The 26,356-nt window shown below is 39.4% G+C and overlaps 1 protein-coding gene across 4 annotated transcripts in view; it reads right to left on the reverse strand.

The window, feature by feature from the left end:
- The window catches only part of mfsd1 (major facilitator superfamily domain containing 1), a 57,501-nt gene that overhangs the window by 10,518 nt on the left and 20,627 nt on the right, over positions 1 to 26,356 (reverse strand). For 3 of the 4 annotated variants that reach the window (XM_080185507.1, XM_080185505.1, XM_080185506.1), the window contains 9 exons: positions 25,005 to 25,107; positions 22,480 to 22,578; positions 20,042 to 20,153; positions 14,265 to 14,321; positions 11,991 to 12,147; positions 8,285 to 8,382; positions 3,517 to 3,629; positions 397 to 444; positions 246 to 306 (listed from right to left, as the gene is read on the reverse strand). In XM_080185507.1, coding sequence (XP_080041633.1) covers positions 246 to 306; positions 397 to 444; positions 3,517 to 3,629; positions 8,285 to 8,382; positions 11,991 to 12,147; positions 14,265 to 14,321; positions 20,042 to 20,153; positions 22,480 to 22,578; positions 25,005 to 25,107 — 848 coding nt within the window. The remainder of the gene's footprint in view (positions 1 to 245; positions 307 to 396; positions 445 to 3,516; positions 3,630 to 8,284; positions 8,383 to 11,990; positions 12,148 to 14,264; positions 14,322 to 20,041; positions 20,154 to 22,479; positions 22,579 to 25,004; positions 25,108 to 26,356) is intronic. The other variant, XM_080185508.1, reaches the window with a different exon arrangement.

Below are 26,356 nucleotides of genomic sequence, written 5' to 3' on the forward strand. Positions count from 1 at the left end.
TTTCTTTTTCTCGCCTACTTGCTCTCCGCAAAAAGTTGATTTGCTCCCAAAATTCATATATCCAACTGTCTTAAGTGGCAGCAGTCAGCACAAATCGCTCAAAACGATTGCTTATTTCACTTTGAAACTGAACCACATATTTCAATTAATGACGGTCTGCACCCAATTTTCGGTCTCCCATTCTTATACACCAATCAATCTCATTTTTAAAACCTCAGCCTCTCTGTCCAAATAAGAGTACTTACTCTGCTGCAGCAATAGCTTGGAATTTTAAACGGTTCCATGCAGTCACATTGAGGTCACCTCCTAAAAAGTTTAAAACAAAGATCATTACGAATAATTTCGGAGGCACTCTGAAGTGAGTGATAAAGAAAAATGTCATTGCTTTGTTCATACCTGACCACAAATCCACGAAGTAGAGCATTACAACACTTATAAGTGCCACTGGAAGATAAAAAGAAAAACAGTAGTTGACCCTGATAGACACACAACATTGAACTGAAATGAACAAAAGATACAAAGAAGCAAATTTACTTGTGGAATTAAGTTTTTTGAAGACACATTAAAGCTTTTTGTCTTGTATGCAAAAGGATATTACAAGGATACCAAATATCAAGGGGATAGCAATTTATACTTCATGAGAACAGAGTGCTATCCCAAATTAAGCTTCAAATAGATGTCTGCTATAGTTTCATTGCAGCTTGAAGAATCTATCTGAAGCCATTGAAATTTACATTTCTGGCCTTGGTATGGGTGAAAACTAACTTGAAGCTTGAATACTAACATTGTACTTTTGAGTGTATGATGAAGAACTTGATAAAATTATGACAGAATACATGTGAAAAACCCAAGTTAAAGATGACACCAAGACAGAATGGCATTTAAAGAAAATAATGACAGGAGTCAGAGGGTGGTTGTAGAGGGCTGTTTTTCAAACTGGAGGCCTGTGACCAGCAGTGTGCCTCAGGGATCAGTGCTGGGTCCACTATTATTTGTCATTTATATTAAGGATTTGGATGCAAATATAGGAGGCATGGTTAATAAGTTTGCAGGTGACACCAAGATTGGTGACACAGTGGACAGTGAAGAACGTTATCTCCCAATCTTGATCAATTGGGCCAGTGGGCTGATGAATGGCAGATGGAGTTTAATTTAGAAAATGCAAGGTGATGCATTTTGGTAGATTGAATCAGGACAGGACTTACTCAAGTTAATGGTAGAGTGTTGGGGAGAATTACAGAACAAAAAGATCCAGGGGTACATGTTCATAGCTCCTTGAAAGTGGAGTCATAGGTGGACAGAGTGGTGAAGAAAGCATTTGGCATGCTTGGTTTCATCAGTCAGAACACGGAATACAGGAGTTGGAATGTCTTGAAGTTGTACAAGACATTAGTAAGGCCACACTTGGAATACTGCGTGCAATTCTAGTCACCCTATTATAGAAAGGCTATTGTTAAACTAGAAAGAGTGCAGAAAAGATCTACTAGGATGCTATCGGGACTTGATGGATTGAGGCTGGGTAGACTGGGACTTTTTTTCCTCTAGAGCATAGGAGACTGAGGGGTCATCTTGTAGAGGTCTATAAAATAATGAAGGAGGGCACAGATCACCTAGATAGTCAATATATTTTCCCAAAGATAGGGGAGTCTAAAACTAGAGGACATAGATTTAAGGTGAGAGGGGAGAGATACGAAAGTATCCAGAGGGGCAATTTTTTTCACACAGAGGGTGATGAATGTCTGGAACAAGCTGCCAGAGGTAGCAGTAGAGGCAAGTACAATTTTGTCTTTTAAAAAGCATTTAGATAGTTACATGGATACGATGGGTATAGAAGGATATGGGCCAAATGTGGGCAACTGTAATTAGTTTAGCGTTTTTTTAAAAAAGGGCGGCATGGACAAGTTGGGCCAAAGAGCCTGTTTTCATGCTATAAACCCTCTATGACTCTAATGATCTTGGTTAAAACACTACTAGCCTCTGTGGAGGCACACTTTACTCACCAGGAGAAGTAAAGATATTCAATTTCAAGTAATACAACATACCATATTTCTTGTCACAAATAGTTTTTCATTTAATAACAAAGTAACATTCTGTTATTTAACCACCATTACTTAGGGTGTTGGTGCTCATGGTTCTGGAAGCAGGGGGAGATTATTACTCACTTCGCCAGAACTCAAAAGTATATAGTAATGTCTCAATCAGAATTCTATCCAGTTCTATTTCATTTAAGTCTTGGGTCCAAAACAGAAACAAACTAATCTAAATCACATATATTTATACCCAAGGCAATTTTTCTAAATGGCAAAATAAATCCAAGTTCATTTTTTAGCAGACCAGCTAGGACATTTAGGATTTTACCTTAGGAGAAAACTGGAGGGATGATGTGATCACGTGACATGCTCTGAGTTCTGACCAACAAGCAGCTTGGCTGGATTGATTGTTAAAATATTAAAATTGGGGGCTCAGTTGTTTTACTAGGAAGAAGGTGCAAGATATTCACACCTGTATACAATAAGCTAAGTAACAGTACTAAAAGTGGACAGTTATTAGATACCAGATCCCAAGTGTGGTTAGGAATATAAACAGTATACGTCAAACAGTTTGAAGTGGAATGGATTTGGGGGTGCAGAGAATAACTAATTAAGCATTGTTACCTGGACACACAGCCCTAATGATCTATTTTGTCATGAAGATGGCAAAAGAGAGGAAGAGTCCATCGGAAGAAATTTATAAGGATGGACATTTTCCTAAAATATCCCTCAATTTCTAAAGATACAATGAGTCTGCAAGAACCTGAGGGAGAGAGCAGAGAGATAGAGTCAGCAGATCTTTATTATTTACCATGCAGAATACGGATGGGATTCTGCATTCAGGTTAAGGGGACCAATTTTGAGAAGTTCAAATTGCTCTAGAAGATTTGCCTAGTTTTGGCTAGAGGTACAAATCTTCACTGTGAAAGTCAGTTCACAGTGAGAGAGGTTCACAGCAAGGAAAAGAAAATAAAATCATCCTGATTGGTTCCTGGACAACAAGTGTCCATATGGGACAAAGTAAAGCATAAGCATGGGAGAATATTTTCAACAATTTTAGAAGTTTCTGATGGGAAACTTCGCTGTAGTTTAGTTATATTTTGCTTACTAAAATAGTGTTCAGTCAATGTTCACTTTTAGTTTGTTACAGTAAAAGCCTTAAGCTTTGAACTCATGAGATTATGTCAATGAGTAGAAGTTCAATTTCTTTTTAAAAAGATTATCTATCTCCTCGCAATTGTAACACAGACGTTCCGTGGTCACACCTTGTTTTTTTTTAGTGCTCTTTCAAAAATAACATTGAGTTCTATATCGTCAATAAACATTCAACATCTTAAAAAAGATTGAGGACTAATTAATTCCTTCCAAGTTATGAAAATGTGATATTTCAGTATATTTGCTCGTGAAATTGGCCAAAATAGGTATCATTCACTAAACATCAAAATAGTCCAAAAAAGAAAAAAAGTGCTGAAAATACAATACTTACCACAAAGACAGGCACAGAAAAATACTTCAAGAATAAAATATCCTTTGGAATCCAAAATGTGACCTGCAGCAAGTGAAATCACTGCAAGACCTAAATTTTGTATGGACTGCATGCTGAAATGACATGTTTTAACATTAAAATGTAAAAAAAATTACACTTAGATAACATAAGCTTACAAACTTTTGAATTACGTAAAGAAAAACACAATCAGAAATCTTTTAAGGTAACTAAACATGTAGCGCCTCAAGACTGTGAAACAGTAGGATGCTTAACATGGAATATTCAAGAAGAGAGTGATTAAGGTATAAACGCTTTAGAAGTTAGACAAAGGGGAGCCAGAGGACATGATTTATTTAGATTTCCTGAAAGCCTTTGACAAGGTGCCTTATAGGAGGCTGCTAAATAAGCTAAGAACCAAAGGTGTTAGAGGCAAGGTACTGGGATGGATAGAAGATTGGCTGACAGACAGAAGGCAGAGAGTGGGGATAAGGGGGTCCTTTTCAGGATGGCAACTGGTGACTGGTGTATTCTACAAGGGTCAGTGATGGAACCACAACTTTTCACTACATTAATTATCTGGAAGATGGAACTGAGGCCATGGTTGCTAAATTTGCGGGTGACACAAAGATATGTAGAGGGAAGTAATATTGAGGAAGCGGGGTACTGCAGAAGGACTTGGACAGGTTAGGAGAGTGGGCAAAGAAGTGGCAGATGGAATACAATGTGGCAAAGTGTGAGGTTATGCACTAGGAATAGAGGCGTAGACTATTTTCTAAATAGGGAAAGGCTTTGGAAATCTGAAACACAAAGGGACTTGGGAGTCCTGGTTCAGGATTCTCTTAAGGTTAACATGCAGGTTCACTCGGCAGTTAGGAAAGCAAATTCACTGTCTGCATTCATTTCTAGAGGGCTAGAATACAAGAGCATGGATGTACGGCTGAGTCTATATAAGGCTTTTATCAGACCCCATTTGCTGCAGCTGTATAGGGCACTGGTGAGGCCGCAGCTGGAGTACTGTGTGCAGTTTTGGTCGCCGCACTTACACAAGGATATTTTGGCCTTGGAGGGAGTGCAGAGGAGGTTTACTAGGCTGATACCGGAGTTGAGGGGGTTGAACTATGAGGAGAGGCTGAATAAACTAGGCTTGTACTCGTTAGAGTTTAGAAGAATGAGGGGAGATCGCATTGAGACATATAAGATGATGAATGGGATGGATACGATAGAGGTGGAGAGGCTCTTCCCGCTCAGAAAGGACAGTAGGACTAGAGGGCACAGCCTCAAGATAAAGGGGGGGCGGTTGAGAACGGAGTTGAGGAGGAACTTCTTCACTCAAAGGGTGGTGAATCTCTGGAATTCTCTGCCCGTTGAAGTGGTGGAGGCTGCCTCGCTAAATATATTTAAGACGCTGGTTGATAGGCAAGGGGATTAAGGGTTATGGGGAGAGGGCGGGAATGTGGAACTGAGACACGACTGATCAGCCATGATCTTATTGAATGGCGGGGCAGCCTCGAGGGGCTAGATGGCCTACTCCTGCTCCTATTTCTTATGTTCTTATGGAATACCGTGTGCAGATTTGGACCCCATACCTAAGGAGAGTGTGCTGGCCTTGGAGGGGATCCAGAGGAGTTTCACAAGAATATCCCTTTTGAGAAAGTGACCAAAGAGGTGGATGGGGGTAAGGCAGTGGACGTGGTGTATATGGATTTTAGTAAGGCGTTTGATAAGGTTCACCATGGTAGGCTTCTGCACAAAATGCAGATGTATGGGATTGGGGGTGATCTAGGGAACTGGATTAGGAATTGGCTAGCGGATAGGAGACAGAGGGTAGTGGTTGACGGTAAATATTCATCATGGAGTTCGGTTACAAGTGGTGTGCCTCAGGGATCTGTGTTGGGGCCACTGCTGTTTGTGATTTTTATTAATGATCTGGATGAGGGTATAGTTGGGTGGATCAGTAAATTTGCTGATGATACCAAAGTCGGAGGTGTGGTAGATAGTGAGGAAGGGTGTCAGTTTGCAGGAAGACTTAGACAGGTTGCAGAGCTGGGCCGAGAGGTGGCGGATGGAGTTTAATGCAGAGAAATGTGAGGTAATTCACTTTGGTAGGAATAACAGATGTGTCGGGTATAGGGCTAACGGGAAGACTTTGAATAGTGTGGAGGAGCAGAGGGATCTAGGTGTATGTGTACATAGATCCCTGAAAGTTGGGAATCAAGTAGATAAGGTTGTTAAGAAGGCATACAGTGTCTTGGCGTTTATTGGTAGGGGGATTGAATTTAGGAGTCGTAGCGTTATGTTGCAACTGTACACAACTCTGGTGCGGCCGCACTTGGAGTATTGTGTGCAGTTCTGGTCCCCACATTACAGGAAGGATGTGGAGGCTTTGGAGAGGGTGCAGAGGAGGTTTACCAGGATGTTGCCTGGTATGGAGGGGAGATCCTATGAGGAGAGGCTGAGGGATTTGGGGTTGTTTTCGCTGGAAAGAAGGCGGCTAAGAGGGGATCTTATTGAAACATATAAGATGATTAGAGGTTTAGATAGGGTGGATAGTGATAGCCTTTTTCCTCTGATGGAAAAATCTAGCACGAGGGGGCATGGCTTTAGGACAGATGTCAGGGGTAGGTTCTTTACCCAGAGGGTGGTGAGGGATTGGAATGCCCTGCCTGCTGCAGTTGTAAATGCGCCTAGTTTGGGGGCGTTTAGGAGGTCTGTGGACAGGTTTATGGACGAAAAGGGATTGGTTTAGGTTAGTGGGTCGTTGTTGTTGTTTTTTTTTAACTGGTCGGCGCAACATCGTGGGCCGAAGGGCCTGTTCTGCGCTGTAATGTTCTATGTTCTATGTTCTATCCCAGGAGTGAAGGGTTTGTCATATTAGCAACAGTTGAGGAGTCTGGGCCTATACTTGATGGAGTTTAAAAGGATGAGGAGGGATCTAATTGAATCATACAAAATATGGAGAGGCCTAGAAGAGTGGACACAGAGAGGATGTTTCAACTATTGGGAAAGACTAGAACTCAAAGGCATTATCTCAGAGTGAAGGGATGCTCTTTTAAAACTGAGGCGAGGAGGAATTTCTTCAGTGAGACGCTGATGAATCTGTGGAACTCATTGCCACGAAGGACTTTGGAGACTAGGTCATTGAGTGTCTTTATGACAGATAGAAAGGTGATCAATAAGGAGATCAAGGGTTATGGAAAAAAGGCAGGAGAAAAGGGACGAGAATTTTATAGCCATGATTGCATGGTGGAGCACAGTTAATCAGACAAACGGCCTAATTCTGCTCCTATACCTTATGGTTTTTAAGAACCTTTGGACACTTCAAAACCAACTTTTCAGTGTGATCACTGTGATAATGTAGGAAATGCAGCAGCCAATTTGCTCACATCAAAGTCTCAAGTGATAATCTGTTTTTGTGATGTTAGATGATTTATGATTTGTTTAAATTGCACACGCTCATTTTACACCATTACAAGACTGCAATAAGCAGATACCACAAATATTATACATTGGAATGAATTAAAACAACCTTCTTTATGCACAATCTTGGCAAAGCCAAATCGTCTTTTTGTTCAGTTATGCAGTTTTATTGGTATACAACCTATAACACAATGAGGATTTTCCCAAAATTGTGTCAACACATCAAGTAGCAAGTTGGCCTTAAGCCAAGGATCTTAAGTAAGCCAATACGGAGAGTTATTCCACATTGACCCAACAACTTTGCAGTGGAAGCGTAAAATAAATTCTTAAAGGCTGAACATCAGGTATGATATCCCCCTTCAGGTTCATCCAGTGCACACATCCACATTTGAATGCACAATCTTTATTTCTCTCTGGCATATGCAATCCATCTCCATTTTGTCTGTTATGTTTCCCCTCTCATGGTCCCTCGGGAACATTTGCTTAATCTTTTTAAAAGATTCGAGATTTAATGTATTCTAAATCAGCATTTGAAGAATCAATAATGGAACAAGTTGTTTTGAATCTAGAACTGCGCAAAGAGAAATGTTAATAATTCCAACGTAAAGCCACTTCCAAGGAAGAGTGACCATCATATGATAAAATTTTCTATTGAACCTGAAAGTGATTTCATTGCATCCAAAACTAGAGTCTTACACCTAAACAAAGCAAATTATGTATGATGATTAACTCTGCAGTTTGAAAGAAGCTATGTATTTTTTCAAAGATGCCCTGGTCAAAGAGAAACCAACAAAATTCTGGAAAAGGCAGTGCAACTGGATTTCCCAGTTGAGAGATCACTGATGACAAGTGATCTGGTAAGTTGAAACTACAATGAAAAAGAAAGCAAGGTAACAAAAAAGAAAGTGCAAAATAAAGCTAATTGGGGTACCAGGTTTCAACTTTGTGCAGAACTAAAAGCACACCTGATGACTCCCTGGTAGAATCAATAGATTGATGAAAGGAAAATCACATTTGATAAATCTGTTAAAAGTGTCTTTGTCGGATATAACTACTAAGAAGGGTAAGGGAGAACCAGTAGATGTATGTATTTGGATTTTCAAAAATTTCAAGAAGGTGGCACAAAACAGGTCATTACACAAAATTAAGACTCATGGGATTCAATATTTAGAACCCCCTTTCTGTAGTTATCACATCATATTCAAGTGTTTTGTGCATCAACAGTACTGCAATCAGGTGGAAAAACAAATCATTTTTACAACTGTGATGTCCAAACCCTATGCTGTCAGCTTCCTTTAATAAACAAATATCTACAGCCAAATTAAAGCAGTTTTGGAATGTTATTACTTACAAGCCATAAGCAGTTCCCAGCTGGTGTTCAGGAACAACAAAGGCCACCATTGGCCATAATGCGCAGGCAAGCAAAGAATAGGATATTCCCAAGAGAGACTGAAATAAAAAAAACACAAAGATCTTTACTTGAAAGCAAAGTCTTTAAACAAAAGGCCTTAAGATGAATAAAGATATGAAAGTGGAGATTTACGAGTCTGCACAAGTGAGAAAATGGAGGTGTTGTGGCACAGTGATTTGATTTATTATCACATGTATTAGTATACAGTGAAAAGTATCGTTTCTTGCACACTATACAAAGCATACCATACACAAAGAAAGGACAGTGTGCAGAACATAGTGTTATTGTCATAGCTAGGGTGTAAAGAAAGATCAACTTAATGTGAGGTAGGCCCATTCAAAAAATGTTATCGGCAGGAGGGAAGAAGCTGCTCGAGTCAGTTGGTATGTGTCCACAGAATTTTGCATCTTTTTCCCGACGGAAGGTAGGAGAGAGTATGTCTGGTGTGCATGGGGCCCTTAATTATGCTGGCTGCTTTTTCAAGGCAGCAGGAAGTGCAGACAGTGTCAATGGGTGGGAGGCTGATTTGAATGATGGACTGGGCTTCGTTCACAACCCTGTGTAGTTTTTGGTCTTGGACAGAGCAAGAGCCATACCAAATTGTGATACAACCAGAGAGAATGCATTCTATGGCGCATCTGTAAAAGTTGGAGAGAGTCATAGCGGACATCATAGAATCCTATAGTGCAGAAGGAGGCCATTCAACTCATCAGATCTGCACCACAATCCCATTGAAGCTCTATCTCCATAACCCTAACTAGTGTATCCTAACTATCTAGTCCCCCTGACACTAAGGGTCAATTTAGCATGGCCAATCCACCTAACCTGCACATTTTTAGAATGTGGGAGGAAACTGGAGTACCCAGAGGAAACCCACGGAGACCAGAGGAGAATGAGCAAACTCCACACAGACAGCGACCTAAGCCAGGTTCCTGATGCTGTGAGGCAGCAGTGTTAACCACTGTGCCAACGGGCCGCTCATAGTGGCCAAATTTCCTTAGTCTTTGGAGGAAGTAGAGGTGTTGGTGGACTTTCTTCACTTCTATGTCAGCATGGAGGGACCAGGACAGGTTATTGGTGACACCTAAAAACTTAACGCTCTCGACCGTTTCTATTTCATCCCTATTCATATAGGCAGAGGCATGTCTTCCACTACGCTTCCTGAAGTCGATGACAATCTCCTTTGTTTTGTCGACATTGAGGGAGAAATTATCGTCGTGTCACCAGCTCACCAGATACTCTGTTCCTTTCCTACAATCTGTCTCATCATTGTTTGAGACCCGACCCACTATGGTGATGTCATTAGCAAACTTGAAAATCAAATTGGGGGACAATTTGGCCAGACAGTCGTTAAGTGCATGAGGAGTATAGTAAGGGGCTGAGAACATAGCCTTGTGGGGCACTAGTGTTGAGGATGATTGTGTAGGTGTTATTCCCTACCCTGACTGATTGCAATCTGTGGGTTAGGAAGTTCAGGATTCAGGTGCAGAGGGAGGAGCTGAGTCTCAGGCCATGAAGTTTGGAAATGAGTTTCGTAGGAATAATGGCATTGAAGGCTGGGTTGTCATGATAAATAGGAGCCTGGCATAGGTGTCTTTGTTACAGGTTCATCCTCTTGCTGACCTCTTGTTAAAGACAGGCATGGAATGCATTGGGCTCATCAGGGAGGGATGCATTGGTGCCAGCAATTTTACATGCCTTCATCTTGTAGCTAGCTACGTTGCAGATCTTGCCATAGTCAGCAGGGGTCCGTGTGGCTAGCCTGCAACACAAGTTTGGTCTGGTACTGTCTTTTAACATCTTTGATGGTTCTCCTTTGATCATACCTGGCTTTCTTGTATAGACAGTAAAAAGTCTGACAACACCAGGTTTTAGTCCAACCGGTTTATTTGATAATAGACTCACATCCCATATCATACCCACATCATTTCTTGTATAGGTCAGGGTCACCTGACTTGAACACCTCAGACCTCTACTTCAGCTTTTTCATCCGCGGTTTCAAGTTGGAAAAGATGCGGATTAGCTTCACTGGCACAGTCTTCTACACATTTACTGATGAAGTCAGTTACTACAGTGGCATACTCATTCAGACTGGTAACAGAGTTTTTAGATATTGACCAGTCTACTGACTCTAAGCAGTCCCATAGAAGATCATCCAATTCCTCAGACCAATACTGCATGACTTTGACAGATTCTCCCATTTCAGGTTTTTGCTTGTAAGCCAGGAGCACAGCCTTGTGATCTGATTTGCCGAAGTGTGGGTAGGCATGTTTGATATTTGTGTAGCAGTGGGGTTTAGGACGTTTGGGCCCCTGGCGAGACAGGAGGCGTGATGGCGATATCTTGATAGAATGCTCTGGAGCTTGGCCTGGTTGAAGTCCCCGGCCACGATGAACAAGGCCTTGGGATGTTTCCTCTCAAGACTATTTGTTTACTTTGTCCAGTGCGGTCTTCATGTCCGCATGGGGTGGGATGCAAACTGCTGTCAGGATAATAGAGGTAAACTCTCACGGAAGATAACAGGACCGGCATTTTAGTGTCAGGTATTCTAGGTCCAGGGAACAGAAACTCGCCAGTCTTGCTAAGTCTGGGCACCGTGAGGTATTGATTAGGAGACAGACCCCCCTCCCCTAGTCTTGTCTGAGGCTGCTGTATGGTCCATTCGATAGGTAGTGTCCCTGCTTCTGAGCCAGGACTTCCAGGTTCAAGTCTCATCCCAAGATTTTATGGCCAAGGAAGGATCATAACACGGCTAACAGGTTGATAATCAATCAGTAAAATCTTTCCAACACACCAATATTTTGTGTATGACTTATATTTTAAACTACAGAAAAAGTCCCCTTGTTAATGCTTTAACGCAATCAAAAATCTTATTCCAGTTATATCCTGGTCAGCCACACTTGAGGTGGATTGGCGTTTCTCAAGCCATCAGCCTTTGGTGTACAGACTAGTGATCTGTTCCAGGAAACAAAACACGCTGTAGAAACAGATGAGCATCTGGGTAGTGCACCAAGAGAAGAGAAACAATAGCAACCTGAGCGATTGTCAAACTTTTGGCCAATGAGATGACAACTACACGAAATAGGTTAAATTTCTACTCAAATGAGAAAAGAATCCTGCAGATTTACCTCCTTGCCTGAAAATCAAATAAAAATATGAAGCTGCAAGATCTTAATTCTTTAACAATAGCAGCAGATCTCTCATTTCCACAACACTTTGTAGTTTTAATCACAACTTTACAGACCTCAAGCAAAGCAATTTCAATGTATTTCTTATTGAACAAGTGGCCAGGGTGGGGGAACACATTTGTATTAGGCTCATTACAAAACTGAATTGGGTAGAAAATGAATGAATACACTAATACTTTGGGAATTGGGTTGGAACCAGCTTAGACAGATGAATTTGAGTATCTGTTCACAACCAGCTTTGAATTTATGTTTAGCGAGCTTAAGCAATTAACTGAACTCTTACTGAATGATAGCTGAAGTCATAGTGTATTCGTTTATGGTTGATTCAAACTTATTACTCTTTTAACCTCAGTCCCTTTTCTCCCCACCTTGCAAAAAAAATACAAAGAGAGTAAAAATCTTTAGGACTAGTTACGATTAAAGTTTTCTTAACCGATTCATATTTAGAGTTTTGTTACCATGGCAATCCAAGGATTCCAGAATGTGAATGCCAACATCATATGAGAAGCCAATGTGATAAGTACAGCAGACATCACCCAAAATATATTCTTTCCTACTTTATCCACCAGAAATCCCAGAACGGGTGAAGCTGGAGCTGAGATAATGTACACAATGCTGAAAAGAAAAGAAACAATTAACCAAATATTCAACATATTAGCATTCAGATGTCTTACAAATCTAAACTGCTAAAATTCCCATAGAGACTGACGCTGTTTAAAAAGAAATTTGAATTCCCAGTGACTTACTTCAAGGAACTGTACAACAAAACAAAGTTAAGACATTTATCGTAACAAACTACAGGCAACATTGATTAAACAATATTTTGTGTGTGACTTATATTTTAAACTACAGAAGTCGTCCCCTTGTTAATGCTTTAATGCAATCAAAAATCTTATTCCAGTTACATTCTTCCCCTTAAATGGATACATTGTCCTCCTGGAACGAATCCAAAATAACTCTTAGCTCCTGAGGGCTTGCTTGCTTTATTCTTCCCAGTTGGATAACTTCTAATCCCCAAACTGGCTTTCTTGGTGATGGTTATCCTGAAGATCCCTTCCTCTAGTCAATGCTGGACGAAGCTTTTAGGCTTGGTTAAATCCTCAAATTAAGTCTCTACATTCCAAGCACATGTTCCCTCGTACACCTTTGCAAGGTGAACCAGAGACTTGCTGTTCTTCTCTCTCTCTCTTTTCCATTCTTACAGATTGATTCAGTGATTCTTTTTTTAAGGAAAACACACAACCCACTGTCAATGGTGTCCTATAGACTCTTCCCTCTCTCAAAACCCAAGTCTGTGACAACATGAATCGCATGGCTAGGTAGAATGCTACTTAGCTATCCTCTATAAGTGTCTTTTTCTTTCTTGGGATTAACTAGATTGAAGTATAACCATTTATGAAACCTCCCAATCCTCTCACTTCCCTGGCACTTAGGAGACTAACAATTTATCTATCCTATCGTCAACTTAATTGCTCAGGTTATTGTTTACAGGCATGAATAGCTTGCATCTTCCTCCAAGCAAAACAACCCTTTTAAGTAACAACCATGCCAACCTGGCTTATTTACCGTTGGACAGAATTCAGTACAGGTCACGCTGCCCTCTTTATTATTCCATTTTGTCCTAAATTAATAAGATTGCAATCTGACAAATTTACACATTTATAACAAAGTGAAATATTTCTAATATGTGAGGTTCTCCAAAGTTTAGTCCTATCGAATACCTGCCAGTTTGTAAAACAGCTTAGCTGTGCCGCACACATCAATAGCACCAGATACTATGTAAAGATCTAACTGTACGCTGACAGAACATCTTTAAAGAAATTGTTTGATATGGTGGAAATTTAATTTGAAATTCCGTGGAAAAGTGAGCAAACACAACATGATACCTGCAATTTAATAGGACACATGCACCCAGAATAAACATTTGCATTGTTCCAAACCAAAAGTAAAACACAGAATACAGGCCAAAACATTAATTCAGAGAGACAGAACAAACCACAAGTAAATTTATTGGGGGCATTCATACTTTCAAGGATGGAAATTCCAGAGCAACATAAACAGTGATCTAGAAGCATAACAGGAGCTAAAATACACTGTTCCCTACTTTAGTTACCAGAAATCCCGGAACAGGTGCGTCTGGAGCAAAAGGTGATGGACACAATACACAACAGAAAGTGTATGGAAAGTTTCAAATACTTTGAAGTTGGATCACAGTTGGTCAGGCAAGAAAAATTAGAGACTAAAACAGGTAATCTTGATTTCCAGATTCCTTAAAATCATGTTTCCAAAGATTCTCCCTCACCTTCTGTGCTTCCAATCATATGTTTACTGAATAAATGTAGGAAGGAAATATCAGAATGTAGGGTAACCAAATTGAACAGAATGGATTAACAAATGGTCAAAATATTCAGAATTTGTTCCAGTGAGTAATCACTTTTAGAATAGGCCGCTAGAATCTCAAATCATGTATTAATTAGAAAAACAGGCATCACTTGCTGAAGAAAATGCTTTAAAAATCCATGCCAAACAAACAGCATATAACACAAAAACTAGGATTTTGTCATTCAAATACAACAAAGATTTTTACAATTATTGCATTTAGTTTTGTTTTTAAAAACAGATACCAAACTTTTGAAGTGTTTCATCCATTATTAACTATCAAGAATAGATTATTTTATTGGCTGGTAAATCAAGATTTATCAAGTCCAGTTGCCTGGCCATAAATTAACTACCTGATGATGAAACTGGCCTGTTTCGGAGAAAAGTTGAATTTTTCAATGAAGAATACTCTGTAGAAATACAAAAACACTTGGTCAAACAGAAAGCTCAAGAAATGTGGATACACTGTGGATGCATGGAAACTGAACTCAAATATATAAGTTTATTACGAGTTGGCAAGCACAGTTTAATGCAGAGTTCCAATTTTACTTTGCGGTGGATGACAGAGTGGAAAGTGGGGAGGGGGAACAAATTATGCAAATCAATAGATCTGCCTGCCAAGAGTCAAACTGTGCTTGAATTATGAAACCAGAGTGCAAATTCTGTCCAGGAAAGATTTATATCAGAACTGAGAGTAAAGTTTAAAAAAATTCAGTAAAATTCTCTACAGATATTATAGCCCAGATTGATCGGAGCTAGAGTGTGACAGAGGAGATTTAAAGGAAAAACCTTGCCCAAAGGAAGCAGAGGGCCCAACAGCTCTCAAATCTGACATTAATCTTCTGAGTAGTACATATACCAAACAATTAATCTATCAATGTTTGATAAGTACCTGACTTGAGTTTTAGCCTGCAAGTCAAACAGATGTCAAAGAAAACCAGACTGAAGGAGGCTGGTTTATTTAGATTTTGAATTTATTGTACATTTAATATCTTTAACATAACTGATTATTTAAGGTATAAAGTGCTATGAATGTTTGTGCTCTTTGATTTTGGTGCATTAAAATTGATTTAAAGAGTGAACTTTGTGACTTCATTCTTTTAGTAAACATCTGAGGTTTTGACTTTGAGAAAAAAAACTAAGCACATTATTAGTCTCTACAGAGATCATAACATATTCTACGATAAGAAAGTAATTGCCTCAGGAATTTAGACATCACCTTTTGACAAGTAGCGATTAGGTTAACTAATCACTGCTTCCCCTGCAATGATCTGATAGTCGTTGAACTGGTTCCAGCATATAGAGCCACAGCAGAGAAAAAAAAGCCCATTGACTGGCGCAGACGCAATGGGTCAAAGACAATCCACCAATCAATTTTATTCCCATTTTCCAGCACTTGATCCATAGCCTTGTAAGCCTTAGCCTTGTATGCTTGGCACATCTAATTACTCAAATATTATTAGGGTTTCTGCCTCCATTACCATTTCAGGCAGTGAGTTCCAAGTTCCCACCACCTTCTGGATGAAAAGGTTTTTCCTCACATCTCCTACTCCTTATCTTAAATCTATGTCCCTCTAATCATTGATCCTGCTATCAAGGGGAAAAGTTTCTTGTCTACTCTTATCTATACTGTTCATGACTTTATACATCTCAATCACTTTCCCCCCCTCAGTCTGCTCAGCTCCAAGGAAAACAATCTCAGACTATCCAATCTCTTCAATACTAAAACTCATCAGCCCAAGCAACATCCTGATAAATCCTCTTTGCACCCTTTCCAATGTTACCACACTCCTCCTACAATGTGAATTCCAGACGTGCACATAATACTCTAGCTTGGCCTAATGAACATTTTATGTAGTTCCAACATAACCTCCTTGCTCTTACATTCTATGTCTCAGCTGATAAAAACGACTATACCATATGCTTTTTAAACCACTTATCCTGCTACATTAAGGGGCCTGTGTACATGCACACCAAGATCCATCTGATCCTCGAATGGCCCAGGAACTGGCAAATGGAATTTAATGTTGGCAAGTGCGAGGTGGTCCACTTTGGTAGGAATAATGGTAGGAAGGATTATTACTTACGTGGAGAAAAACTGCAGCAGGCGACGGTGCAGAGGGACCTCAGGGTCCTTGTGCATGAGTCGCAAAAACCCAGCTTGCAGGTACAGCAGGTGGTCAGGAAGGCAAATGGGATGCTGGCCTTCATAACGAGGGGGATTGAATATAAAAGTAGGAGGTCTTGCTGCAGCTGTATAGGGCATTGGTGAGACCGCAGCTGGAGTACTGTGTGCAGTTTTGGGCGCCGTACTTACACAAGGATATTTTGGCCTTGGAGGGAGTGCAGAGGAGGTTTACTAGGCTGATGCCGGAGTTGAGGGGGTTGAGCTATGAGGAGAGGCTGAATAAACTAGGCTTGTACTCGTTAGAGTTTAGAAGAATGAGGGGAGATCTCATTGAGACGTATAAGATGATGAATGGGATGGATAGGATAGAGGTGGAGAGGCTCTTCCCGCTCAGAAAGGACAGTAGGACTAGGGGGGCACAGCCTCAAGATAAAGGGGGGGCGGTTTAGAACGGAGTTGAGGAGGAACTTCTCCACTCAAAGGGTGGTGAATCTCTGGAATTCTCTGCCCGTTGAGGTGGTGGAGGCTGCCTCGCTAAATATTTTTAAGATGCGGGTTGATGGGTTTTTGATAAGAGAGGGGATTAAGGGTTATGGGGAGAGGGCGGGAATGTGGAACTGAGCCACGACAGATCAGCCATGATCTTATTGAATGGCGGGGCAGGCTCGAAGGGCCAGATGGCCTGCTCCTATTTCTTATGTTCTCCCAGGGTCCTGCCATTCATCATACATTCCTTCCCTTGTTTGTCCTGCCCAAGTGCATCACCTCACATGTACCCAGATTGAATTCTATTTGCCACTGATCAGCCCATCTGGCTGGCCCATCTATATCACCACCCCACCAATTTTCATGTAATCTACAAATTTATTGTTCAATCCTCCTATATTCAAGTCTAAATCATTGTTATAAACCACAGGCAGCAAAGGACTGTTAGGGGTCTATAAAAGACACCCAATGTGATTGCTCCTTTTAGATTTTTTAAATTCTACCCAAATGCCATATAGATTTGTGATTAGCAAGTCATCCAGGATTTTAAGTTCTGGTTCAACTGGAGATTCCACATTTTCCTTTGCTTGTTAGCCTTTAATGACCTTAACATGTTTTGCTAGTTTCTATCAGAATTGATTTCTCACAAACTGCATTTTGAGGTAATGTGCTCATAAATGATTAAGTAAAACAGCGGTGAAGGTTCTTTAGTTTTCAGGGTTATGATCTCTAACTACCAGATATCTGTAGCACAGCAACTCCATTATTTTGGCATGGGTTTTAGAACAATCCAATTTGCTTCCACTCTAACAACTGCATTACAAAACTGGGTAGAGCTGATTCTTTATCCAGAAACATGATATTGTGCTACAATTCGTGTTGCAACAAAAATCTGATTTATAATTGCACAGCTTCAGCCTTGTAGTTGTAAATAGCTGGATTCCACTCCATACTCAACTTCTAGATTTCATCTAAGCTGACACTCAAACGTTGCAATGTTGGGATCACTTAAGTCCAGCTGACTTCCAAAAAAATGTATTCTTGGGATGTGTGCATCACTGGCTAATCTGACATTAGTTGCCCATCCCTAATTGCCTTGAGGCAATGATGATGCTGAGCTGCTTTCCTGCACTTCTGTAATCCACATGGTGGAAGTACAAAACCGTGTTGTGAGGGAGGAACTTCCAGGATTTTGGCCTAGCAACAGTGAAGGAAGTATGATATATTTCTACTTCAAAATGGTGGATGACTTGGAGGGGAACTTCCAGGTGGTGGTGTTCCTGTGTGTCTGCCAGCCCCTTTCCCCTAATAGTAGTGGTGTGGGCTTGGAAGGCGCTATCTAAGGATGCTTGGTGAGTTCCTGCAATGCATCTTGTAGATGGTACACACTGCTGCAACTGTTCATTGGTGGTGGAGGTAGTGACTGTTGTTGAAAGAGTGCCAAAAGGACTGCTTTGCCCTGGATGGTGTTGCGCTCGAGTGTCATTGAGTAGCACTTGGAGCTACACTTTTCTAGGCAAGTGGAAAGCATTCAATCATATTCCTGAGCTGTGGATTGTAGATTGTGCACAGGGTTTGGGAAGTCAGATGGTGAGTTACTTACCATAGGATTCCTCACCTCTGACTTGCTCTTGTAGTTTACAGTTTTAATATGGCTGTTCCAGTTCATTTTCTGGTCAATAGTAATTCCCAGGATGTTCATAGTGAAAGTTCAGTGACAGTAATACTACTGAGTGTTAAGGAGCAATGATTAGATTCTCTCTTGTTAGAGATGATTATTGCCTGGTGGTGCAAACGTCACTTATCATTTGTCAGCCCAAACCTGGATATTGTCCAGGTCTTGCTTCATTTGGACATGGACTGCTTTAATATCTCAGCAGGAGTGATGAATAGCGCTGCACATTATGCAGTGAACATCCCCACTTCTTATGATGGAGGGAAGGTCACTGATTAAGTTACTGAAGACAATTGGGCCCAAGACTCTGGTAATATTGTTTGACAAATGGATATCGCTCTGACAAACTTCCTGTCATTTATCCAGCTGATTATGGAAATATGCCACGCACAAAGCAGTTGTTACCTCTCACCATACAACAGAAACTGGTGTTGAAATGCTGATAATTTTGACAGAAATGCCAGATCATTCTTACAATAAAGGGGTGTCAACACTGCAAATCTCATTAATGTGCAAGTCAGCCAGCAAATTCAGGACAGGGAGTTATGCCAGAAATTTCAAATTTCCACAACTTTCTCAATGGTGTACCATGCTCCATTGTTTGCTTTACATGAATGACATCTCATCTTAATCAACCTGTTACCTTTAACCATTTGCTGGAAAAGCACATGAATTGTCAATTAAACTTAACACAAAGCTAAATCTCAATGAATGACACACACAAGTTTCTAAGGATGTGATTGTTGTTACTCCAATCACTGGCTCAGAAACTTAACTGTTTGAACTGAGTTCTCATTTCTTCAGGTGGTAAATCATTAGATACGAAAGCCAAATTTTGTTACTTTCATCGATTTTCTTTCTCTTCCCAATCTAATCTTTCTTTCCTTCTTCATTTCTCTTTCAGTACCCAATTTTACTGTAATTCATCATCCTTTTCAGTTATTCGTCTCACTCTTTTCTCAATCTTTAAACATCATTTGATAAGGATATACTATAATTTCCACCATTCACCCAAGACTCAGATGCCCTGTTATCCTCACCATACCAATGTTATTTTGCACTCAAAGTTACAGTGCAAAAGATCTTTAAAGCTGAAGGATGCAAAAAAGTCACATATGCATCCCACATGATACTTAAACTCCAGCAAGATATGGATAATATATATCTTCTTTCTGTTGCATCATCTTGTGTTATGGCTTACCTTTGGAATTGAAATTTTGAGCTCCTCTCTTTCCTGGCCACTACAATGATAACCATTTGAAAGTCATCTTTCCTCTTGTTATTGAACTGAGCAGAAGGCTTACTTTAAACCCTGTGGAAACCACTGTTGTGATGGGTTTTAAAGAAATTGAACAATGATCACTTGTTTCCTTGCAAGATCAGTGATCTTTTCATCATCAGTGAGTTCTACCTGCTTATTTAATTCTGCTGGGAATTTCTTCCAGATATCAAAGCTGGATAACTTCTTAGTGTAGTTAAAACTGCCAGATATCTGTCCCAAATTATTCATCAATTTTTAATCATAGAATTTCTCTCATCAGAGATTTTCCAACTCCACTTCAATTATTGTAAATCAGCAGTATGATTTATATCCCTCCTTAATTACTTTATTAAGTGTGCATGCAAGATATTCCAGACTTTGTCAAAACATCATGATCCTTCAAGTTCATCTTCTCAAACTTGGTTTAAGATTTACTACCTCACAATCAGCTTTATGTACAACTGGTTCTGATCTCTCTGCACCTAGATTAACACCATCAAATTAATCCAATTGCCACAAAGCCCCTAAACTAAAAAATGCATAGATTACAATTAAGGTTGAACAAAATAAGTGCACTCACTTTCCAAGTCCAATAAATGGGAAAACAGCCACATAATAAAAAACACAGATAAGGAATATCAGCCAGAGGGATAAAGGGAAATCTTTTACATCTGTCAGTTTAACAACGTCACCTAGAAAGATTAAAAAAAAATGTTAAAAAGCAATTTACAATGTCAATTTTAAAGCAACGCCTATTCCCATAACCCCACACATTTATCATGACTAATCCACCGGATCAACATATTTTTGGACACTAAGAGGCAACTTAGCAAGGCCAATCCACCTGACCTGCACATCTTTGGAGTGTGGAAGGAAACCGGAGTACCCAGAGGAAATCCATGCAGACACAGGGAGACTCCACAAAGACAGTCTCCAAAGCCAGAATTGAACCTGGATCCTGACACGGTCAGGCAGCAGTACTGGCCACTGTGCCACCATGCTGCCTGCCTTGTAGCTTCTCCATTTTTACACAATGTCAGTTCAACATTGGCATTAATGACCTCAAATATACAATTATAGTGCATAAAGGAACTACAGTGTTGTCCCTCTTTGACTAATGTTAAGTCGACAGAGCCAAATCACTATTGTGTCACATTAAAGGACATAACATCCATGATAGAAAACGGCAGACTGTTAGAAGTCCCCATATTTTGTTTTCACAGAGAAATCGCAATGGGGAGCAAAGACCAATTACAATTTTTTTAAAAATAAAGTAGTTTCCATCACTAAAAAAATTTATACGGACAGAAGAGGTTTTTAATAAGGCAATGTTTAATTGAAGACCGCTTGAAAAGCACAGCAAACTGTTTAGATGTACTGACCATCCTCAGAGCTGGACGATGGAACCTGAAATCAAAAGCAACATTGGAGCAACCAATGAATTAATGGTGCTATATCCCTAGCTGTTTATAATGTATATTAATGATCTAGATGTGAAAGTAGGAAATACGATCAATAAGTTCGTAGGTGACACAAAAATTGGTGTGGTAAAAATAGCGAGGAGGAAAGCCTTAGATTACAGAACAATATAGATGGACAGGTAGATGGAGAAGTATGAGGTTATACACTTTGGAATGACTAACAAGACAAGGAAATACACAGTGAATGGTAGGATGCTATAAACAACCAGAGTGACCTGTGGGTGCATGTCCATTGAACCCTGAATGCAAGAGAATAGTTAGGTGAAATTACAGCATGAGATACTGATCTTTATTAGTCGTGGCAATGAACACAAGAGCACGGAGATTGCGAGAGAGCCGTATAAAACGCACATTTGGCCACAGATAGAGTACTGCATGCAGTTCTGGTTACCACACTATAGGAAGGATGTGATTGCTCGAGAATGCATGAAGGAGAGATCCACCAGGACGTTGCCTGGGCTGGAGCATTTCAACTGAGAAGAAAGGCTGCTAACTTGGGGCTGTTTTCCTTACAACTGAAGGCTAAGGGAGGATCTAATCCGGACTACAGGGTAAACAGAAAGGTGCCTTTTCCCTTACTAGAGTAGTCAATAACCAGCAGGCATAGATTAAAGGCAAAGAGCAGGAGATTCAAAGGGGACATTTTCATCAAGACGATGGTGGCTATGTAAACTCTTGTCTGAAAGGGTAACAGAGGCGGAAACCCTCACATCATTTAAGCGACATTGAGGTAAACACTTGAAACACCATTGCATACAAGACTATGGACCACGTGCTGGAAAATGGGATTAGAACAGACATTGATTCATGACCAGCGAAGGCACGATGGGCCAAAAGACTTCTTTTTGTGCTGTAAAACTATGACCCAACTTATAAGATAAAATATAATTAAAATTTACAACTTCAAATCCAGCATTCTTTTTTCCTGTAAAAACTTCAGATAAAAAAATCTGATAAGTAGCTCCTGCAGGCCACAACAGCATAAGGTGATTTCTCAGTCTGATCAAATTTTCTTTGATATGAAACTGAATAATATGAATCCCAGGAATTAAAAAATTGCAGCAGCGTTCTGCAGCAGAATGACATTTTATTCAAAATGCACTAAGTATTGTACGAAAACATAAAACATTGCCAGAATACTACTTTACGAAGAGACATTTGGAATATTAAGTTGCAAAGAAGTCAACCAACACTATTTAAATAGCATAGTCAGGTTGCCTCCAACTGCAAGTGCTCAGAGTTCAATTCTGGTCAACAACACAGACGATATTATGAAGTTCAGTCCTATTGTCAACCTGGATGGTTTTCAGAATATTACTAGCGGGAAAGCTGTTATTGTAAACAGTCAATACTTTAAAAGAAAAGGCATTATTTTAATGAACAAACTGAGAAAATCAACTGATATTTGCAAAGTACTCAAAACAAATTATATTTCACTACTATTGATTTTTGCTGAATTATAAAAATGCTCTGATTTCAATTTCAGTTCCCTATTCCAAAACAGCTGGGGCGAGAAGTAACCAAACTTTGAACTAACCTGTTTTTCCTTGATCTTTATTTAAAATCCTCTCAGCTCTTTTGTCTAAGTAAGCAATGGCTAATGCACACAACAAGGAGAACACACATGTTGATGCAGCTGTAAGGATAAAAGTTTAAACACTGATTAAGAATATTAAACTACATATTTCAGTACTCAGCAGGAACAAATGTAAAGCAAAGACTAAAGAGTCCAAGAAACTAACCTATGATTCATTCCTCAACCAACTAAATAGAGACTAGTCATTTCTCTCAATGTTGTTAACGGAACTTTACTGTACATAAAATGGTTGACATATTTCCCTATATGACATTTGCTTATATGTGGGAAGTATTAACCAGTGCTCGAGAGAATATGTCACACTTCAATTAATGCCATGCGATGCTTCATATTCACATAAACTGTCACAAATACGCAGATACACACAATACAAACAGCCGCCTAGATGATTCAAGTAAGTCTTGAACAAAGCTTCAAATCACAATCTTTGGCTTGAAACTGAGTGTGACAACAGCCAAGTGACTAAAGTAGGTGGTGGTGTGTAATATGGTAAAACTATTTCAAGCCAACTCACTATACCTGATACATTTTAAAATGAAGACGTCTGAACAAACTGAATAAATTCAGGCCTTTCTGTATTGTTACGTTAGTGTACCTTCAGGAAATGTTCTTTTAAAATCATGCTCTCTGCAGCTATAAGCAATTATGCTCTCATTGCTGCCAGGAGTCCTTTTTATTGCTCCTGCAGTGATTTAAATGGAGTTTATTTTTACTCTGGGATGTTTTATGACTCTGCATTGTTCAGATGATTTTTTTTTTGGACAGCTTTTCTTTCCTTCCTCATGAATTTACAGTTTCATTTTCTGTTTTAGCTGGCTGTAATTTGCATTTTAAAAGGGACATCAAGCTGAAAAGAAGTATTTCTCTCTCTCTCCCCATTACTTTAGAAATGCTGGTTGGTGAAAACAAGGTTTCTTGCCTTCCTGGAATAGAGAATCTGCTGCTGGTGGCTTGACCAGTCACTCCCTGATGTTTCTGGAAGCTGTTCTGACTCTAAGCTTGTCTCTGTGTGCCTCAAGAGAACTGCAGCATTCACCCAAAAGACTCAGTTCCAGAATCACTGAGGATTAGTCTTTGCTGTGTTCATCCTGTGAAAAGGGTTTTTTGTCAATTGGAAATTTTATTTGATTGGAACATTTTAAATATATTTAAGGGTATACATTAACAGTTTTTTTTGTTTGTAATTGATGAAAGTTATTGCTAATTTCCTTTCCATACGTCAACTATATTCTTAAATAAACTTTGTTTGATAAAAGCTTCCTAGTGGGTCAGTTGAATCATACCAGAGGTGAAACATATTATGCTTATCCTAGCCAAATTCAAAGTGCAAAATTTATGACCTAGGCAGGTTTCATAAAACACTTTTGTTAATGTTGACTCAGAAAATAATGCCAGTGCTATTCCAACTTCCAAATATCATGCAAAATAGAATTTTCAAGAGTATTGAGCTGTCCTCCAAGATTGCAAATGTAAGGAAAAAGGATGAAAAACATATTCCTTGCCCCTGCCTAGTCTTAAAAGGTGCAGTGCATCTGCGTAAAACCAAAGATCTTGTAAGTCAATGGAATATATTTGCTGTTTCCAAACAAAATGTTAAGGATTTATTCATTGAATTGGTTATTGATGTTAATGGAATTGCATTGACAAGCAAATACCATAGATTCCAACTCTGCTCACCTTAAAGGGAAGATTGTGATGAAATAACCTTATGCCAGGACACAGCTTATTAGTATAAGTCACTCTTACATTTGTGCTACAAAAGTACCATTCTTGGCTTATCAACTGATAATGTATAAAAAGGAAAGCTTCTTTAGGCCTCACAATTTTCCTTTATTCCTGACCCTTTTGCTATATTTTAAAGAGAACTGTATTAGCTAACCCAGACTGACAAAACCTGAGTATCTAAATGTAAATTATATAAATAAAAAGGAAAGTAATTTTTCTGATGGAAGGCTTAAACTGTAAACCAACTCAAACAGTATAAGCTAAAGAAAGTGCTCAGTTTCTAAATTGCTATGCTTACTCTTAGTGACCAACTTTGTGAAGTGAACTTTACTGGCCCCTCCGTAACCACTAAGAATCACCTTCAGACCTCTGTAGCTGCTAATCAATGTAATTGCAGGAAGTTACCTTTCAGAATTGAGATTGTATGAACAAAAATACATCTATTAACTGTCAGCACCAACAATCATCCCACGCAGGCTCTATCCCCATAACCCCATATATTTACCCGGCTAACCCTCCCTGACACAAAGGGGCAATTTAGCATGGTCAATCTACCTAAGCTGCACATTTTTGGACTGTGGGAGGAAAGTGGAACACCCAGAGGAAACCCATGCACACATGGGGAGAACATACAAACTCCAGACAGACAGTTACATTAGCAAACGCTCATAAACTGTGGCCAGTAGGAATTCCAGTTATTATTCATGTCAGTTGCACAAAATGAAAATAAGATTACAAACCTATCATGAGACTTATGCCAAGCACTGTGTAATTCATAGAGCCCACCATTGCTACTGCTCTTGAATAGATCCACCCCATAACGTTCATGTTCACAGTACTACCCTGTAAAAAAAACAAATAGTTTAAACTTTGCAGACTTACTTCAATGCAAGACAGATTTATACATGCTGCTTGCCATGTGCATTTATACTTTTCAAATCTGCACTATCAATAAAATCAAGTTTAATACTAGCATATTCATATGATCCAATATCCACAACAACTACAACTGTCACTCCAGACAGATTCCACAGTCTCAACTTCCTCTTTCAACCCAAAAGGAGGATGGACAATTTTTGCCATGGAGTTCTTAAATTGCACTTCCAGCATGAATTAATGAATTTTGTGAAACTAGTTGCTACAAAGTATTGAAACTAGTCAAGTTAATTGAATTCATTAATCAAAGAGAATGAAATTCAAGCAAATAACACTGGATTTAAAGTAAATTGCAAATTGTACACATTAACCTACCCCTACCCTACACCCAAGTTTCACTTGGGCAGGAAACCCCATTAGGTTACATTTAAACTGTGCTCAGTGAGAATTAATGTCCATTTGTAATTGTGTGGGTATATTATAACATTTCTTGAAAAGTTCAAAAAATCTTGTTTAAATCCTTTCTTTTGGTAAAGCTACTCCACTTTGCTTCTCTTTGGGCAATAGACCTTTACCAAAATCATGAAGAGGCAGAATGCAAGTGCAACCTGGGGAAATTTTGCCCTTCTTCAAATAAAGTGATGCAGGAAAAATTAAGATCTCAAACCAAGGATAACCTAAAAGAGTCATGGTCACCTCTCCAGCCAACTAAACTAAACAGAACAAGGAATCACCATCTAGTCAGTATTCCTTTGCATTTTCTGAAAACAACTGAATTGTGTTGGGAGTTGGGGTAGTTCTAAGTCTTTACACAGTCAACATTTTGCGTAGCCTCCAAAAATACAATTAAAACTGCTGTTTGAAGACACACAAATGGAATCCGAAAGGACGTTCCTGATTTTGTGTAAGGAAATTGGAAAATACAGTCTGACAGTGGACATTTTACAAATTTGTAAAAACTACCAAATTGAGATCAGACTGAATATTCCTATGGGCAAAAATAATGGTTGCTATTTGATATACAGTAACAGACAGAGAGGAAAAATAGGAAACATACACAGTCTACGTGTGGTGCTCAAATAACAACCGAAGTTCAAAAGACCTCAGACTCTCAGTAATTTAGTGTTTAACATGTTTTACCAGTGTGATCAACCAAGTAAACAGAATGATGCCAACACAGCCAAACAATAGAACAAAAAAATTAGAATGCTATCAT

This window comes from Carcharhinus amblyrhynchos, chromosome 3, assembly GCF_965287045.1.
Source record: "Carcharhinus amblyrhynchos chromosome 3, sCarAmb.v2.hapA, whole genome shotgun sequence".
NCBI classification, from domain to species: domain Eukaryota; kingdom Metazoa; phylum Chordata; class Chondrichthyes; order Carcharhiniformes; family Carcharhinidae; genus Carcharhinus; species Carcharhinus amblyrhynchos.